Genomic DNA, 19,928 nt, shown 5'->3' with positions numbered 1-19,928 from the left:
TATAGGCACATTGCTTAATTTCGAGATGTGTACAAATGTTGTTTAAACAAGTACTCTGTAGTCTGTAGCACTACAGCAGAAAAAATCCAAATGAATAAACGGGGAAATAATTGTAAATACCTGATAGAAATTCTATGGTAATGACCTGGGTTAGGTGCACAAAAAAATTATATGTCAGACGTTTTCAAGGGCCATCTATCTTAGCTCTGCATTGTTTTCAATGCTTTTTTTCTGAAAATTTAAATATTAGAATATCTTAAAAACGTGATGTGCTATCAGAAAAATTAAATGTATATGCAAAATTAGCGCAAAAAATACATCAAGAATGAAACATTACATTATTGTTTTAAAAAAGTGAAATTTTGTTGACCAGTGTAATTAAAAATAGCTGTGTAATATTTTAATCGTAATTTTTATATAGACGTAAAGAAAACGCAAAACAGAAGTGCTATAAACAAGTCGTTTTAAAGTCCCGGTTAAGCGAATCAATTTTTAGTCCATGTCAAGTCATATTTATCAACTGACATAACACGGCAATAGGTTGTCAAAACTATGATTTACAATCAGGATACCCAGAGGAGCTGTTATTCATTAATATGATTACTTGTTTGCCTTTTAGCTTTGTGTTTTTGAACCAGAAACCTACAAAATTAGTGTTTTTAAACCGGACCCGAACCGGAACTTTATGAACCGGATTTGGGCCATTTTTTCCTAACCTAACCAAACCTGAACCGTTTTTTGTAAGATTTTGAGGATGCGAACCGGAACTGAACCGAATATTTTGTAAAAACTGAACCTTAACAGAATCCGAACCTGTCAAGAAAGCGGTTCTCTCCCGTATGACGTCACAACTCGTATTTTGCACAGTCAAGGTATGCCATTTTCAAAATTTTATGAAAAAATCGAATCGGAGCTGACCCACTTTTGCTTCACTTCCATCATTTGCTGAACGAGTCGGAGACATTTTGTGTTACACGAAACCCAAGGTTTCTTCTTTATCTACTAAAGCAGGAGTCGGCATCCTTTTTTGCAATGCGGACCGGTTTTAATACAACTTTTTGCAATGAACGAATTAAAATGCATACCTTTTTTCGAAGACTTTCCTGCCTGAACATCAAAACAATTAATTATTTTATATTGGACATTGTTTATAAACATTCTTTGCATGATTTTATTTTATTACACTTTAGGGTGATAATGCTTGAACTTAAAAAAAAAAGACATTTTGGCCTAAAAAAAACCTGACATTTATTTGTTTTGAACCTCACGAATGCTTGTACGAATTATGATTTTTTTTATCGTACCAATCAACCATGGGTATATTTAAACGAAAGTAAATGTGTTTTAAATATAAATACATTTAGTTGTTTTTGATTTTTCTGGCCTTTTTACGTACGTTTTGGGTTTAAATCAAAATTTTAATTTGGCAACCCTGCTACTGACCGCTAACGATTTTCTCGCGAACCGGTATTTGTTTTGGGCGGTTGCCGACCACTGTACTAAAGCACGCTACGGAAAATTATAACAACAGATGGTTAAAACAGTACTCTAATTCCCCCAATGACGCACGCCTTCGTGTCAAATGCCACGGTGAATGTATGGCACCTGTCACAAGATGTAAGCTTTCTTTCTTTATGGTTAATTTTATTTTAATTTAATAATTTTTTATGTTTTTTTTATTTTCATTCGTTCTATGTAGAATTTGCTTCATTAGTTTAACACCTGCTAAATTTGGATGATTCATATTCTTAGCTGATTCTTAATACGTTAACTGGCTAAAAACAAACGAAATTAATCGTGATAAAATTGAAGTGGCACCAATCAATACATTTTGAATCAATGCTATTTCAGTCCTTCGATACGAAGAAAAACAATTCCTTTAGCCGCAAGATTGTCCATATTATCTTAGCGGCTGTCGGCAGTTGGTTGAAACTTTTTAATTCTTTGTTAATAAACACCAACCCATTTTTGTCTAAATATCCTCTTAAAAAAACTTGCCGACCACTGGTTACTTAAACACCTCAAAGAAAGTAACATTAAGAAAAGTAAGAAAACGTGTTAGACTATATTTAACACTAAATCACCATAAAGGTATACAAAGAAAGCAGCGATGCGCTGTTACGATGTCCTTGTTCAGTTTATTACACGAAAGGATTTTAAATGAAATAACAGTGACGAGTTTAAAGATTTACAAACACTCTCCCAACAATACAGATTTTTGTTGCAGATTAAACGGCAGATTAGCGTAATGCACCTTGTAATTGGCGCTGAATACGTTTACTGCGAACAAGCCTAGAGCGGCCGCATCGTTTTTTATCGGTTGTGAAACTCTAAACCGGGATGCATTCAAAAGACGTTTTAAGACTGAAATTAGTTGCTTGAGAATCTGATATGACTACTAAATAATTGAATGCTAGCCTATTTTCGCGATTTTTCGCAATTTGCAATGTATTTTAACACCGGCCCAACACCCGACGACAGAAGAAGCTATTTCGTTACCAATATAGACGACGAGCGACTTCCGTGCAACTTTAAGGCTATTACGTTGAGTTGCCATCTGATAATACCGCTTTAAATTATTTAAACGCAGCGGTGCTTAAATAACACAACTTGGCCTGGTAGAATCAATGAAGGCGCGAAAACAAAATGAAAAGATGCAGATTCACGTTTCACATCGGAACAGACCAAAGTGTGCTGCATAATTTTAGATAATTGACCACAAAACGTCAATTGACTTTCGTAAAATATTTATTTTCCCACAGTCATTTGTGCTGCTAATTCAAACGAACTGACATTACTCACATTAAGCGGTAGCAATAATTACAACACGGGCGTAAATTCGTTTAGACAACTTTGTATGGTGCCGAAAGATGTGTAGCAATATTAAAGTCTCAACTGGTCCACCCGCGTCAAATTGAACTCGAAGCCAAACCGCTAATCACTATATATACCCGGCTGTATAAGGGTGCACGGCAAAGTTAGAAGTATGTGCACGAAGTTTGAGCTTGCATCAAATATTGATGGGCTCCCAAACTCGCTGTAAAAACTATCTTCCTTTCTTAATAATAGAGCGAACGTCGACGCAAAGAGGCGTTAAGCGAGTTTTCGCAGTCATGCAAATCACACTAAAGGAAAGCTGAATACCGAAGCGTTTCGCTTGTTGTGTATAAAACCGGCCACATTTCAGACGGTGGCCGAGTACGGAGGTCTATAAGAGCAGCAGCACTGTAATTGCGATTCTAATTTTGGAGAGTAAGATCAGTTAGCGTGAGATCGCTCTGCGTGCTTGTTTTAAGGCTTGTTTTACTGAAGTTTAATTGGTACGATTTACTTTACTTTGATTTGTTTACAAAAAGTGTTTAATTATCAGTTATGTGTTTACGGCTCTTTCAAACACAGCTAGTAGTATGTACTTCGACCTATAAAAGAATATATACTCGGTCCATGATATTAATTTATAACCACCGATAACTCATTTTTATACAATAAATGCTAAATATTTTATAACAAACCGTTTTCACAAAAATGCAACCTATCACCATTACGAAATCGAATCATGTTTGGTTTAAATACTGTTAATTAAGTATTTTAAGTTTACAATTCAGAATGGTCGTCCTTACGGGTTTTCTTGGAATCTGTTTAACAAATATTAAACTTAAATTAAAGGGGCCAAAGATTTTGCTTTTTTTAATTCAACGGAAATAATGTGACTATTATGCAGTCGATTTTAAACTGATGACCGTAAATTAATCGATTTTTGGCGTAACCAGGCAAGCCGAGATTTCGATTTTTACGTAACGTCAGACCGCGTTTTGTTTATATCTGTAACTTGTGAATTATGTCTAGAGTATTTTCATGCGATTTCGTTTAAAGCTCGGTAGGTACTTTAGAAGAAGGCACGAAATGTTTAAATGCTATAACATAATAGAAACACTACGTTCAACAAAAATTATTTCTGTTTAGTTAGAAACCAAACAAGGAATCTAAATTTTTAGGCTCGGTTTAAAAAATTTTCCAAACAACTTTTTATTACAAAGAAATGCCGTTGATTTAGATATTCTATAAGTATATGTATGGGCTATATAGAACGTAATGTGTGGTTTAGCGTCTGTCACGATGCAACAAGTGTGGTCAGGCGTTTTCAAAGCAAACTCGAACAGATTTGTTCTTTAGCCGATAATGTGTCATGCGAATTAGGGCGGCGGGGAAACGCATTTGACATTTGTTCACGGCGCAGGTTGAAATTGCGAATCGATTTTTCTCGCATGACGTTCGTAAATTGTATTTCGTTCGTTTCGCTTGCTAGGGCCACTGGCAGCGTTTTCTGCTTATCTGACAGCCCTGGGCTTGTAATCTCGGGATCTCCCTAATTACTTTTGTTGAAAGTTGAGGTAAAGCTGTTTTATTTACCAATACCCGCTGCTTTTGTTGTTGTTAATTCTGCCAGGAAGGTGATTTCAATCTATAATTTTTTTGACAAACGTGTTACCCAACAACAAAAATAACTTTGTTGTTATCATGTTTTATACAAGAAACTCTGTAAATTATATAAAGCGAAAGTATACATTTTTTTTCATAAATTGAACATGATGTGTTACACGTATAGAATTCTGCAATTTTCATGAAAAAAATGCAATAAAAGTTTTGCCTTTTCTTTATTTGAATTGTTTTATTTACTTGCCCTTTCCAATTGAAAACACTTTGCCTTAAATTGTTTTGTGAATTATCCGACTTTTCAGCAAGTTCAAATCGGCTTTTTTATAACAGATCTGTCCCATTTCAAGCATACATAGCGTGCAAAACTCTCAGAGCAAATAGCCATGAAACGTATGTTGAACGAGATTATGGACGTGCTCTTGCGGTGCGCGCTGCTTGGCGTACTAGTCAGGTCACAATCGACCAGAAGCGGCGGCGACGGTGCTTCGACGGGAAACGAGCAATCCAAGGCCGGCCGCTTTCCGACGGCGGACACGACCGTGGCACTCGAAGGCAACTGCGTGGTGGTTTGCGACGCGGTGCAGAGCCAAAGCCGACAGACTTTTGCATCCACAAGCGGCTCGAGGCGCGTCGCCTTCGCTGTCCAGCAGAGCGCCAGCCTAGGTAGGCCGGGAAGGCGTGGCGCCAATGGCGAACGGGAGGAGTTTGTCACCATAACGTTCGATCACATTGTGATGAACATCGGCAACGGGTACGACGCGCGAACGAGCACCTTTATCGCGCCAACGTCCGGCGTCTACGCGCTCGATTTCAACATCTACAAATTCCGCAACCGCAACACGCTCACCGTGGTGCTGACGGTAAGCAGGATCTAAGCAGGGTTTTAAAGCAGGGTTATAAAGTGGCGTTAAGCAGGGTCTTAAAGTGATGGTAAGCACGGTAATCAGGGTCTTTAACGAGGGTCCAAATGTGACGATAAGCACTGTAAGCAGGGTCTTAAACTTTTAGGGCGCGGCGAAGCAGATGGAGCAAGATACGACATATAATCGGGATCTCTTCTTCTATTGATCCCAACTAACATTACAAACTATAACCAGAGGAAAAAATTGTAAATTCCCAGCAAGATCCCGGGGAGTCATTATAAATTTCCACCAACAATTTTGCTGTTAAAATCTTTGGTTAAAGGGAAGAGATGTGACACATACGCGCACTGCTCCATAAAATGGCATATATCAAAACGATTTTGACAGAACAAAATTTGTGAGGTCATTTTATTTTCCTAATCATTAAGAAAACGTTTACTCATTCTAATTTTTTTTATCTAAATTATGTTTAGCCGTCAATAACAACCGTTTGTGTTAAATTTATATATAGCACTGACGCAAACATACAAATTTATACTATTATCCTTATAACATACAGGCTCAAGACTGAAATTGTTTTTTGACCAGAAGGCTCATAAATCTCCACGCTATGGCACAGAATCTCCACTATGCAATGTATTCTTTGAGAGAAGATTCAATTCTTTGTTATTGGGTGTAGAATACATTGTTTTCGTATTCTTGTACTGAATAGGTTAAGTGAAGCTAAGCGCTAATATAACTCAAACAAACGGAGGGGAGTTCACATGTGAAGCGCATTAGTCAAAAGTATATTAGATTCTTTCAGGACAAGTAGTTAATTGGACGTTATACAAAGGCCAATTAGTCCGTTTTCAACAATAAAACACAAAACAATATATTATTATCGCCACTGAAACGTATATGGATCAAGTTACCGGTCCTCAATATGACACTTGGCGCCAAACTTCCTAATTTAATTCAGCTAAGGTAATTTTAGATAATCTTACTCACCAGATCATTGCAATTCTAGTGACGTTATATTTAATAAAGCCTTTTTTCATCTCTTGTAATATATTGCGGACATGTTTCAGCTGCGTTACGAATAAGGCCACTTTAATTTTGCATTTTATAACGTAGCAATTAAACTCGAATTTAAATTAGACGATAATATAGAGCAGATTGTCAAGCGCATGAGTAAACCTGTGTGATCAGAAATACCAACAAATTTCAGCTTGATCTTAAAAAACGAAAATAATTTAACGGCTGATTTGATCTCAATGTTAATACTGGTATATTATATCTTTTATTAATCGCGTGACGTAACTCACACAGAATCTCTAAAATTGCACGTGTTCAATACTCCAGCCAATCTTTAAGGTGATCTCATATTTGACTCTATCGTTTATGATTTGATTGACGTTATTATGCACGCTGTTTAGAAAACCTGAAAGGTTGTGTTTAATGTCTTCTCATCGTATCATAACTACTCGCGAAGCGAATACACTGTCTGTGGGTTACATTCGCTGTAAAAAATCCTAGCGAATCAAGCGCTCTCCCTTATTTATTGTATGACGTCACTTATTTCTTGTCAGTTTAATAATGCAGTTGAACTTTTATTTATACAGAAAATATATTATCTAAACATTGTGGGATTTAACACGAAGATCACGCTTTTTTCCGGTTCGTCAGAGAACAAAACATAATTATTGCCTAACTTTTAGGTATTAGAAGATAACAAAAAATGTTTAAGACAAACTTGCAGATTTGACATTTTGAACAGTCATTTGAGGTATCGTGTAAAATAATTAGCAAGAATTATCGTGTAAAATAATTAGCAAAAATATATACCAAAACGTCAATTTACAAAGCCCTATTTTTCTTGTGATTATTGAGATTTTTCTATGTTGTTGATGATTTAATTGGTTTCTGTAAATCAATTCAAATAAATAAACGACTTAACAAAAGCAAAAACTTATTTCTCTTTAATGCTTGAAGATAATAATGTAATACAGTGCTCCGCAACCTTTTTGACTTGCGGCACACCAACAGAGCTGAAACAATTTGGCGGCACACCTACGAAATATGTAGCTAATGTCAATAGACGACATTTGTAAATATCCAAGGTAGCCCAGAGAAAATTTGCGACTCGTGATTAAACGCGCCGACGGCGCTGAAAATTTGACATAAAGAATTCCTATATCTTTCGAATTTGCGGTTTTACGGTTATAGCCTATAACGTTTATCTTAAGCCGGCCATGCAATTTACACCCCCTTACAAAAGCAGATCAGACAACATTGAAGGCTTTTAATAGCATATTCGAAAAAATGAAACCTGACCTTTATTCTTTTTTGCCTTGATATTTTTTTAACGTAGTTTTTGCTTAATTAATTTTTCAAAACAGCAGCCAGGAAAAATTTAAACAATCATAAAATCCAATCATACATTTGCAATAATATTTCAGGGGATTCTTGCGCATGAATAATATATATCTCCCTTTTCATTTTTGGAAGTTTGAAAATAATAGCTGTATTTTCATACTCCTGGTATATTTAAAGTAGTAAAAAAAACGAATAAAATTTGACATCCGGCGATAGAACGTAGCATATAGGTTTTAAAAGTTTTAAATATTAGGAAAAGTCCATCAAGTTAATACTGAAGGTGAAAATACCTGCCTTGATGTACATCTCATTTTAATTATCAAAAAGTACCCCTAAAAACGCAAGTAAATACCTCGGCAAATGTCGCGGGCTGACATGATCTCACGGCACACCGGTTGCGGAGCGCTGATTTAATATCATGTGTAGATAAAACTTTTAGTACATATCGCCGTTTACAGGTTTAAGCACGAAATAAAATGTGTAGAATAATTTTACGATTTAGTTGGAAAGGTGATAACGCATGTTGTCAGGCAGCGACCTTGCATCAAATCGTGTGAAACGGCAATAAACTATATAGTCATGAAAATCGATCTGACCATGCAGGTTGTGTGTTTGTTGTGTGCCAAACAGCTATAAAATTTTAATTGGGGATTGGTGCGCAGCTTGGCAAGTTCGCCGCCCCGCTGTGCCCAGTCGCAATTTCTCACTTGAAATATTCATGCTAAGCGGAAAAAGGCGTCTGGCGAGCAAATTGTTCGAATTCACTTTGGTGTTCGTCTGCTAGTAATTGTAACTTTACGGTGATTTTAAGACTAGCCGTTAACTGTCGACCTATAGAGTTTAGCCACTTCTTTAAATCTAAACTTATTAAAACTCACCTTTTTAAATTTACTGCCACTTATTCCGTTAGTGTTTAGTTTTATTAGCTAACCACGGAGCACCTTCGTATTAATAACTAAACATAAACACATTAATCGAAAACAGCTCCTCTGGTAACTGTAATTCTTAACCAACGTTGAAATTCACCATGACGAAGGCGACTTGTATAGTTTGCCCAAACGTTGGTTAAAAATACAATTAGCCTACCAGAGGAGCTGTTTTTGATTAATATTACTATGCCTGGTAGCAACAGTTTATATATTCAACATAAACATGTTTGTTTTCTTGTTTTAATAAACTTATTGCTCATATAAACTATATAAGGTTAATTGTGCTGTGTCAACAACATTCTGCGTACGCAACATAATAATAATTTTTTATTGCAGATCAACGATGTTGCCTTCCTTACCGCGTTCGCCAACGCTAACACGGCAACCCAGGAGCTTGCTCACAATAGCGCCTTGGCCCATCTCTTCGTAAAGGATCGCGTCAAATTGCAAATCGTTGAAGGAACGTTGGACGGTGGTTGGCAGTTTTCCACCTTTTCTGGACATTTGTTATACGAGGAGCGGTTCTGAGACGCCGCATGAAATTTTGTTCTTTTTATTTGTTTATTCACGCGACGGCAATAGAGTTCGGACTGGGTAATCGGTTGTTGAGGGATGAGATCGAAACCGCCCTCCGCTTCGCAACTCGGCATTCACTGAATCCTAACCGCAGCATGAGCGTTCAGTGTTAGTTCACAATGACACTAAACCAATAACTCTAGCTGTTCAAGGCTTAGACTAGTGGTTCTCAATCGGTGTGCCGCGGAACCCTGGGGTACTATTTCTAATGCTCAAGGGTGCCGAGATATATTTAAATCTGTAAGAATCTGATTCTTCCCCAAATCTTACAACTTTTTTTGCAAAGATTAAGAGAAATATATCCAATTATAACTTCCTACTTTGAGTTGATGCGTGTTGTTCAAGTTACGTTTTTTGCGACATTCTAGTGAATTACCTACGGAAAAATCTTGTAGGGGTGCCGCAATCTATTTATTATTTCTGAGGGTTGCCGCTGGCCATAAAAGGTTGAGAAACACTGTCTTAAACAAATACCGCCTTGTCGTTCTTAAGCTATCACCCTGTTTTAGAAATGATGTAGCCTTTTGGGATTGAACTCAAAGATGAAAATAAATTAACTTTATGTGAGCGAATCGATCGTGTTGTGGGAGAGTCGCCCGAATGGTACAAGTTGTATAAACAAAATTGTACTATAACGCACATTTGTTCATTAACTTTTACCAAAAGAAGTCAAACATTACCAAAGTAAGCAGAACAAGAGCCCCTGACGTTCGATATTTGTCCTTCTTTTCGACTTTATGTTTCATATAGCTTCAAAGCACATAATGTTAATAAAATAGTTTCCTAATTCAATAAATTAGAGCCAAAAGTGGTTAATTCTAATTCTAATCTCGTTTGTGAGTTGCTTGTATGCCCTAATTCTTGTTCTAATGTAGTTTGGATTTTTTTTTATTTTTTATTCTTTGTTCTAATCTAGTTCGGTTTGTTTTTTAAATCTTACTTTGTCCAGCAGAATTTTTAGTCTTCGGCAAAACAAAGAACTTAGATTAAAACTCTTTACTTGATACTACACGTAGGTGAATTTTAGAGTCTAAACAGCACAGGCTATGCTAAAACGCATAAAATTGGAACACTTATTTACTATTCTCATTCTTATAAGAAAAATTTGCGATTTAAATTAAATTGATTGTGAATAAATTTAAAAGGCTTTTCAATTGAAACCTTGTACATATAAACGCACGAGTTCGCCTAAAAACCGGCATTCTTGTAGTACTTGCTCTACGGCGTCACCTAACGACGTAACTATATAATATACTCTTTACAAATAAATATCGTCCACCCAAACAAAAATTATAGAACTGGCTGTTCCCTCAGAATTTAAACTTTGCTATAAAATCTTAGTTGGGGATTTCACGCAATTACTTACCATAAAATCGCTCTTGAATCATATCACTGGAAATTAACCTAATAAATAGGAATGAGTTAATTCAACCATATGTGAAATGAAAAAAGACGGCAAAGATTTTTGAAGATTACCGTTGAAATAGCAAAATAAGATATATTTTTCATCAAGCTGTTTTTCAAATTGATTAGAACCGCAATTTAAAAATAACAAATAAGTTTTAAACCTTTAATAACCTTAATTTAGGGTACCTTAGAGTAGGGCTACCATATTTTCAGCACTCAAAAAGAGGACATTTTTGGCCGGCAAGTAAAACGAAAGTAGAATTGTTACTTTGGGGTTTAATAATGTCGTATGCTGATTTTGGGGATGTTTGGTTGTTTTATTAGGCTATTCTCGGATTAATTTTCGATAGGAAATTTGGTGTTACTGGTCGACTCGAGCGCAAATATTGATCCATTTGTTGCGAATTTTGCTGTTGGCGGCTACGAAGAGAGTTACTTATAAGTGACGATTTAAATACTACGTTTTATAATGAATAGTCACATACCTTTGCTTTTGAATGGGCCTTTTTACATGTGAGGTTCGGTTGCAATTTTTCTGGCGCAATGTTTGCAATAACAATCAAGAACAGAGGTGGGCAATTATTTTTAACCGCGGGCCGCGTGAGAAACCTAAAATGTTGTGGTCGGCCAGGTCAAAAATAGGATCTCAAATACACGCAATATGACGTCATACTCTGACGCTATAAAACAAATAAGCCAACAAACTTCTTATTACGTTTGAAGTTGTGCGAAAATGTGCAATTTAAGTCAAAATTAAAGAAAGCCACAAGGCGTCGCGCGAAGCGCGGAAAAATTGCGCCTATATTGGTTTTAAAATGTAAAGTTTAATTTAGAATTAGAAGGAGTCGCATCAGGCACAGATAAAAAATATACATTGTTGATATATTGGCGTTTATCAAGTTATTGGGCACGTTGACCCAAAATTTAGGATTGAAATAGCCTACGTCAAAATTTGGCACAAAAAAACTTAACAAGTTTTTTTTTTTGATTTTTAAGGCTTCAAGTTACCGATGTGTTACTTGCGGTACGACGGCCAAATTGCAAAGACGATATAAATGGGGAGAAACACAGAACATGGTATTAACTAAATTAGGTCGAAAAATGTGAATCGGGATAATGTTTCAGAGTTTAGAAAACGGTCGGTATTTTCTATATTTCAAAGACGGAATACTTTCGACAGAACGCAAAACAAAAGATATATAAATACAATTTAAATACAAATATTAGACTAAGTTAAACTTTCGTTGGAGATAGTGCCATAGTGCATAAGACGCTATTTTCTGTTAAAATGCCGAAAAATTGCGTGGAACATACGAGAAAGACAGAAGAGATTCGCGCAAATGGCGAAAACAGTTTCCGTTTTATTGTTTAAAACAGGCTTAAAATAGAGGTTGGCGGGGTCATGACTATAGATTTGTTCCTGAAAAAAGTGTTTACGATACAACCAAGAAACTCGTCCTTGTTTTCGCTTAGCCTATCTATTTTAAGGAAAATAAACCGCGGGCCGGATTAAATTAGCGCGCCTTATGTTGCCCGGTCAGATAGAGAAGGTAGGGCTGGTAGGGCAATATGTTGGAAAGCCTTTTTTATACCAGCAATTCAGCATGTTTGCTTCAATATTTTTTTTTAAATAAATACAACGTCTCGCCTAAAATTATTGTTGAAAGTATAAGCAATTAAGTCGAAAAATAGGACATTTGGGCATTTTTGAGCGTCCTCGGAGGAATTCACTTTTCTTGGAATAAGAGGACAAATCCTCCTAAAAGAGGACATATGTATGGTGGCCCATGACTGCCATCCTGTTTTTTTTTTAATTTAACAAAAAAAAAAAAAATTTAAAAAAAAAAAAAAAAATTTAAAAAAAAATGAAAATAAAAAAAAAAAAAAAATTATTGAAAAAAAAAAATAAATAAATAAAAATAAAAAATTATTGAAAAAAAAAATAAAATAAAAAAAAAAAAAAAATTATTATAAAAAAAAAAAAAAAAAAAAAATTATTAAAAAAAAAAAAAATTATTGAAAATTTCGACGTGGCCCAGGACTGCCATTCCCATATAAAACGCATTACGGTCGGACCATCACTGCCAATCATAGAATACCTTCTATTGTGTGCTGTTAAGTTCCAAGCCAGCGCAGGGAGGTTTGCCACTTAGTCTTTTAGGCCTTCTGGTGGGATTCACCAAAGGGAAGTTGGCAGAGTAAACAAGATATCGATTAGAAATTTTTACACATTACTCAAAGCAACCTAACTTAGCCAGCAATCAGACTTTTAAAAAAATCATATTTATGATATTAATATTCAGTAATATTCGGCCCTTAAATTAAAATGTGCCCTAAGTGACTTACATAGGGTGATAGCTACGAGTCTACTCTTCAAAATAAGATATGACTCGACCACCAATTATTCGGGGATAAGTTATTAATATTCCTTCAAAAATTCATAAAGGTCGAAAGTTTCAAATTTTGTCAAAACGTTTATAGGCTGCATCACTTAAGCAACCTGGCCGATCTTTCAATCAGGCTTTATCAAAACCTTGACAAGTTGTTATCAGGTTTAAGGTTTTGCGCGGTCAACTTGGTATTCTATGATTGGCAGTGATGGTCCGACCGTAATGCGTTTTATATGGGAATGGCAGTACTGGGCAACGTCGAAATTTAATTTTTTTTTTTTTTTTTTTTTTAATAATTTTTTTTTTTTTTTATTTATTTTTTTTTTTAATAATTTTTTTTTTTTTTTTTTATTAATTTTTTTTTTTAATAATTTTTTTTTTTTTTTTTTTTTTTTTTCAATAAATTTTTTTTTTTTTTTTTTTTTTTTTTCTTTAATAATTTTTTTTTTTTTTTTTTTTTTTAATAATTTTTTTATTTTTTTGTTTTATTTTAATTTTTTTTTTTAATTTTTTTTTTTTTTTTTTTTTTAAATTATTATTTTTTTTTGTCAAATTGAAAAAAAAACAGGATGGCAGTCATGGGCCACCATACATATGGTAGGCCTACCGTAGAGTTGAAGCGTAAAATTCTCCTTTATGCAAAGTAATAGGTGTTGAGGGTTTAAGCATGAGTTTCCGAGTTTTATGACGTTAGCTTGTACTTTACATGTATTGCTGTTTTAATACTGTTTTGAAAAAAATAAACCGTTGAACTATAAAGTCTTTTAGTAGAGCCAGCCTTACATAAAGGTGTAAAACAATTATTTCAATATGTTTGGCTTTATCTATTTAACACCGACTTGATTCGCTTCTATTTTTAAGTCAAAATAAAAGTGTTTGGTTGATATCAGACATTTATTTAGAGTTTGTTGGTCGAAAACTGTTGTTTTCCGAACTACAATGTCTTTTTCGTCAAGTTTTAAAACAATTTTTTCGGATTTTAAGCAGATATTATATTTAACTGTCTGTAAACTGCTGATCAAGGTTATGAGAATTCACACAGGTGGAATAGCAATATTTTTGAAACAGATGATTTCACTTTTAAAACTTTAAGGCAGTGGTTTTCAACCTTTTTCATTCCGCGACACATTTTGACAAAGTAGCTAACGACCCCTTCCAAAAAATTCGTTGAAAACCGAGCAAAAAATACTCTTTGTTAGCCCTCGGTAAACATGATTCTGTATGAAATAAGATATTAAAATGTTCTTATCATGTGAAATAGCAATAAAAATATCCAATATTATTTTTTATGTTTAGCAAATGCTATACCTTACCCTTAACAGTCGTTTTGCTCAGGCTAGGATAGCTACCATAGGCCTGTGCTTTTTAATCACGGGTGTGTTGCACTCCCCAGGGACGGTGTACCAAGATTTTAAAGAGTGTACCACTTTGAAGGTGTGTACAAGAACAAGATACCTGGATGGACAATACCTAATATTTCTCGTGATAATAATTGTTTTTGTGATGTAATAATTAGTTCTTTGTCTCAATGGTAAATTTTTTTGCAGTACAGTAAACCAGGGTTTCTCGCATAGTTGCCAGTTAGGATTTTTTAAAGCCAATTTTGAAAATTTAGGCTTTGTTTTAACCTCTTTGGATTTTATTTTTTCAAAAAAAAATCCAAATGAAATTTGGCTTTTTCAGGCTTTTTTCGTTTTATTCCAAAATATCATGAATGTTATGTTAAGAAGAGATCAAACTAACACAAAAAGAGAAAAAAATTCCAAAAAATATCACAAAAAGAGAAAAATTGCTAAAAAAAATTAGCGAAAACAAAAAAAATTGCCAAGAAAAAATTCCTAAAAGAGAAAAAATAAAGAAAATTTGCCACAAAAAGAGAAATTCAATGTACCAGCATGACCATTTATTGCATTTTTTATTTATTTAAGGAAAAACATAGGCTTGTTAGAGTTTGTAGTACATTTGGCTTTTTTGGCTTTTTTTAGAGTAAGTTTGGCTTTTTTTATTTTTTTCATCTGTCAACCCTGGTTTCCCGAGCTGTGGTCCGCGGACCATTGACGACTGTATAGATAGGTGGTCTGTGGCGATATGACAAGAAATTAAAAAGTCGCACATATACGTTGTACAGTACGTAACCTTACAGAGATAGTTGCCGTAGTTACTTACAACATAATGATTTCGCAAGCTTTTGCTGTCTTTTGCTATCCAGTATCTAAATATTGCTTGTTGCGCCTTCGTTATAGTAACAAAGTTGTTCACGAAAAAATGGCGTGTACAAGTTCTTCAGTTAATGTAAAAGTGTGTACTGTTCCAAAAAAGGTTGACAAGCACCGCCGTAGGCTACCTATGATACCGGAAGCTCAATATTTAAGCTTATACACCGTTAAAATAATATAGTCTGTCGCGCAACTTGCTACCTGGCTGCTCACTGTTTAAACTTTTAACTTTTATAAAACTGTTCGAACATTCATTGTCAAGAACATTTACTAATATCATTACAGTTAATTTTTTATGGTAACTAATTAGCATTCTCGAAATAGTGATTGGTATTTTAATTGTCGTCTTCGCGACCCCTATAGAGAAATGACAAACGACCCACCGGGGGTCGCGACCCCCAGGTTAAAAACCACTGCTTTAAGGGTTAGCCTGCATTTAGAGAGCAAACACGTTATGTAAAAACACTGTGTGTAAGGAGCTTTACCCTTTTAATGGAATGACATTAATTACAACTAAGCTTAAGTTAATTAAAAACAAAAATAGTTGGCAAGGCCCATAAAATTGTATAGTCACATATGCGAGGTACGACAGAAAACTTTTGTCAATGTTATTACCCGATAAATTCATGCGTTTTATTGAATATCAAATAGAATAAACAAAGTTCATGAACTTTAACAATTTGGCAGGAATATATTTTTATTCGAAACAATGTGAGCAAAGTTTGCTAACAAAGGAGGACAAAGGGTAATGTAAACTCGTTGACTTGTTTATTAAGTTTTGTTATGGTTGGCAAAACTAAAATGTACACTTAGATGTGACCATGTAAAAGCCGACGCATATGAAACAGAACAAAAACTGAGCATGCCACGAAACTGGGACCAAAAACCCTTCAGTTGGTTTGAAACAAAGCAGCTCGCAAAATGTACCGAAAACTGGTGCAAAAAATTGGAAAAAGCTATCGAAAGGTTCAGCACTCGGTCCGTACGCTACGAACTAGTACCTCGTATGCAGCGACGCAAACTGCACCTGACAAGACTGAGGAGATTAGTAGGCGGGTACAAACTGATGTTATAAAAGAGCAAAGCCGACCAGAAGAAATCAGCGATAAAGGTAGCATTAGTAACCGTTCTGGGACGACGGGACTTTATTGCAAAATCACCTTAAAATGTTATACATTAGTGCTCCGAACCTTTTTCAGTGACTGCACACTTACATTAGCAATATTTAAACTTATCGGTAGACCTAAAAAGAATACCTAATACGACACCAGGCATAAGGCACGTTAATATAAAGGAAGCCAATTAAATGGAAAATCGTTTTTAGGTTCAATACACGAAAAGCGCAAAAATACTTACGTTTTCTATTCTGTTATCTACAATTTTGCTGTTTTATCGTCCTTAAAATCCCAACCCTTGCCCAAGTTTTCTGTTATGATGGCGGACCAGAGGACATCGAGGGTTTTAAGAAATTGCATATAGAAAAATATTTATTTATTAGGTACGCTTTAATCATTATCAGTTTATGTGACAGAAATCTAGTCAAAATTTACTGATTAAAGGTGGGACGCAAATCTTATTGTTCGAAAATTTCAATTCTTATTACTCGAAGTTGCTTGTTATTCAAAGATCGGGCGCATTAATTAGCACTTCAGGTGTTAAACGGGTACAGCGGCGTTGAAACGGAGTCAACGTTCAATTCGGGCCAACAGTCTAGGATGAGCCTAAATTTTTGGATTCGGGCCTACAGTCTTGAATAGATAACAAGTCCATAAGTATCCGCATTCTGAACACGTCTGAAGCCCCACCTCCGCAGCACATAAGGTTTGCAAAAATCTAGATTGCAGCAACAACGTCCGAATTTTCGGCCACCATTTCTTCTTTTATTCTTGTTGACAATTTCTCCTAGTTTGCCTGGAAATTGCATTTCACCTTTTATAAGTAAGGTTTGAAAAGATTTTTGTCACATTAACTGTGATGGTGATACAAGTTTAAGTTTGTAAACGAAAACCTGTACCGATTTTTTTAAATATGTTTTTAAAAGAGTCGTAGGCCTACTGATTCAAAATCGTTTTAAATAATTTGCAATTTTCCGAGATGTGCTTACAGAGATGAAGTATAAAAACCCAAGTAAACCCTTTCAAACTTATTATTTATTAGCCAACAGATGTTACGGTATTAACTAAAATGCTTGTTCGCAAAGTGTAATCCTCGTGGAATGGTGTCAAGAATGATTTGGTTTAATAATCCAAAAATATATAGCTGGCTAATTAGTTATTTCAATTAAATCACTAACTAATCTACATAAATAAAAATCAAAAAGTTCGAAACGCTTCTCAAAAAAAAATAGATTGTACGCTTATAAGCTTGCTTGGCAAGAATGAACGATTGAATTTACAGCAAAAAGTGTGTCATGAATGCCTTTTATGTTTATATTTTAGAAAAAAAATTGTTTGTTGAAAAAAGCACTTCTTCATGTTCGAATAATGGAAGCGAAAGCAATCTTTGGGTGGAGGTCCTAAACAGCGAAAAATACCAAAACTGGTTAAAAGTGGGTCTAGCAATAAGGTAACAACAACATATAAATCGTAATTGAGACTGGTAAACAATATCCAAGTTAAAATAGGCTATTAAGTATTTGTAATGCATTTATTTGATTCTATTTTAAGCGATCAAATCCATATCGCATCATTAGAGTCACACAGGTGGTAATCGTCGTTATCGTTAGTATTTAATATATACATGTGGATCCAATTTTTTAAATTACACATTATAATTAACGCCCCCGTGTCTATAAGTAGGAATGAGTTTTAGGTCTTATTTTGTCGTTAAAAAATAGAACAGCTTGCGACTTTGTGGCACCGGTCGTTGAAAAAGTGGTTGAGGATATGCATTCCTATCTAATGGAAAAGTATGGCTCATCAACGAGCAACAACTTCAGGTAAACTTTCTTGTAGTAGAGTAATGTCTGATAATCTTGGATCGTGTCGGGATCTGATGCCAGGTGGTATAGTCACTCGTCCACAGGGTCGTATTGGTGCCGATCCGAAGCCAAACTAATCTAGTCACTTCGGCCATGGTTTGCAAACTAACTAAGGGTTTTCCACTTTGTACAAAGGCAAAAGGGGGGTTGGGCCCACGGTTGAGAAACGCTGGTGTAACCACAAACTATTTTCAATTTTTTACTCGAAGACCATACAGCGATCATATTTTGGAACGGTGGATTCACGACGTCTCAAACTTCCACATAAAGCGCCCGTCGCCATCTCACCTTCGTCGATCATGTGACATCAGCAAGTGGCCAACGCCAGAAGGATCCTGGGAAGTTGCCAAAGTAAGCACTGGACACAGATTAAGTATGCCTCTTGCCTATCAACTGTCGGATAACACCAATCTCCAATATATGTGCAGTGATCAAGTGGCATTCTTGATACAGGCCTTTTTTTATAAATATGGGAGAGCTTATCATTGGTGCAGGGAAAAAACAGACTTTCTTACATTTAACAATATGTTATTTATTAATTATTACAGAGTTGGATCAATTGTAATTCATGTAATTAATTACAGGTTTTAATGTAATTGCAATGTAATTGAAGCATTTAAGGAAGGTAATTGTAATTGAACTGAACTAATACAATTGATACAGTTCTGAATTGTTAAATATATAAACAATTTAACCTAAAGATTAGGTGAAATGTTCATTTCCAAACCTATAAACACAAATTTTTTTCGGAAGGCAACTTATCAAGACAAACTTTTTTTTGTTTATATCCTGCAATTCGATTATAAATTACAGGTTTTTATGACGAGTGGCTTCGAAGCAAAAGGCACTTTCGGCGCAAATTCGTTCGACGCAAGTGCGTTGTTCAACTTCATGAAAAACTGCCGACTCATGCAAAACTACGTCGGCGATTTTCGCAATGTCACCAACGTCATTCAAGTAAGATTACACAAATCGTAAAACATGTTACCTAAATATTACGGTTTGTATAAAGGTCTTGGTTGTGATGAAATGTTCATAAACATGCCCTGCCGTTGGCCAGCGCAACTTTACAAAAATGTTTCAAGTGAATTTGATTGGCTTACTGGTCTGTGATGATTTTACGAATGACTTGAGTAGGTAATTTTAAAAAGACTTGTTTACAACACTGGTCACATAAGCAATTCAGTAATTCGTAATATGCAATTCAGTTAGTTGCGTGTTTCCAGGATAAAGTTTAGTTCTTTACAAAGAGTGCGTAAAACATTTTGATTATCTATAGTTTTTTTTATAATTTTTTTCATTTCAAATAACAAAAAATACACAATCGTTTAGTTAAAATTATATAGTGTTAATTTGCATCTAAATACAATGTTACCCTGTTTTGGAAAATGTATTCAATCCATAATAAACACCATATTGCAGACGCCAAAAACTTCATTTTACTTAATTTATTGAATAGACAGCTTTACGAACTTACAGCACACAATACAAACACACATCTCAACATGCAGTTTAATTCACAACTTCTAGGTTGACGAGATTTCGATATTATTGTTTTGTCAGGCTCGCAACAATGCAATGCACTGTCCAAGAATGGAAGTAACCAACGAGGAACTGGAAAAGCAATTCGAGCTGATTCTCTGCCTCTGGAAAGACGCCAGCCTAAAGTTTTACGTCGATCAAACTCTCGACTCAAATATCTTATTGAGCAATTTACTTCAGGTATAAGGTCGCAGTGATGCAACGAAGGGTGTTTGCTAATCGAAACAAAA

The 19,928-nt window shown here is 35.1% G+C and overlaps 1 protein-coding gene across 1 annotated transcript; it reads left to right on the top strand.

Annotated features, from left to right (window-relative positions):
* The first annotated feature begins 4,820 nt into the window (after positions 1-4,820).
* On the top strand, positions 4,821-9,246 carry LOC146157158 (cerebellin-1-like). Its single transcript, XM_083388103.1, has 2 exons — positions 4,821-5,297; positions 8,924-9,246. The coding sequence occupies exons 1-2, from the start codon at positions 4,821-4,823 to the stop codon at positions 9,113-9,115; spliced, it is 669 nt and encodes a 222-aa protein (XP_083244229.1). The 3' UTR covers positions 9,116-9,246.
* Positions 9,247-19,928: the final 10,682 nt, after the last annotated feature.

The sequence above is a fragment of the Ascidiella aspersa genome, chromosome 4, assembly GCF_963924565.1.
Source record: "Ascidiella aspersa chromosome 4, kaAscAspe10.2, whole genome shotgun sequence".
NCBI classification, from domain to species: domain Eukaryota; kingdom Metazoa; phylum Chordata; class Ascidiacea; order Phlebobranchia; family Ascidiidae; genus Ascidiella; species Ascidiella aspersa.
This window is presented reverse-complemented; position numbering and strand designations above follow the sequence as displayed.

Excerpts from the sequence above, each read along its gene's own strand:
- LOC146157158 (XM_083388103.1), top strand. The coding sequence starts at position 4,821 with ATGAAACGTATGTTGAACGAGATTATGGACGTGCTCTTGCGGTGCGCG. Across the intron at positions 5,298-8,923 it reads CGCTCACCGTGGTGCTGACG|ATCAACGATGTTGCCTTCCT; the intron begins GTAAGCAGGATC and ends TTTTTATTGCAG.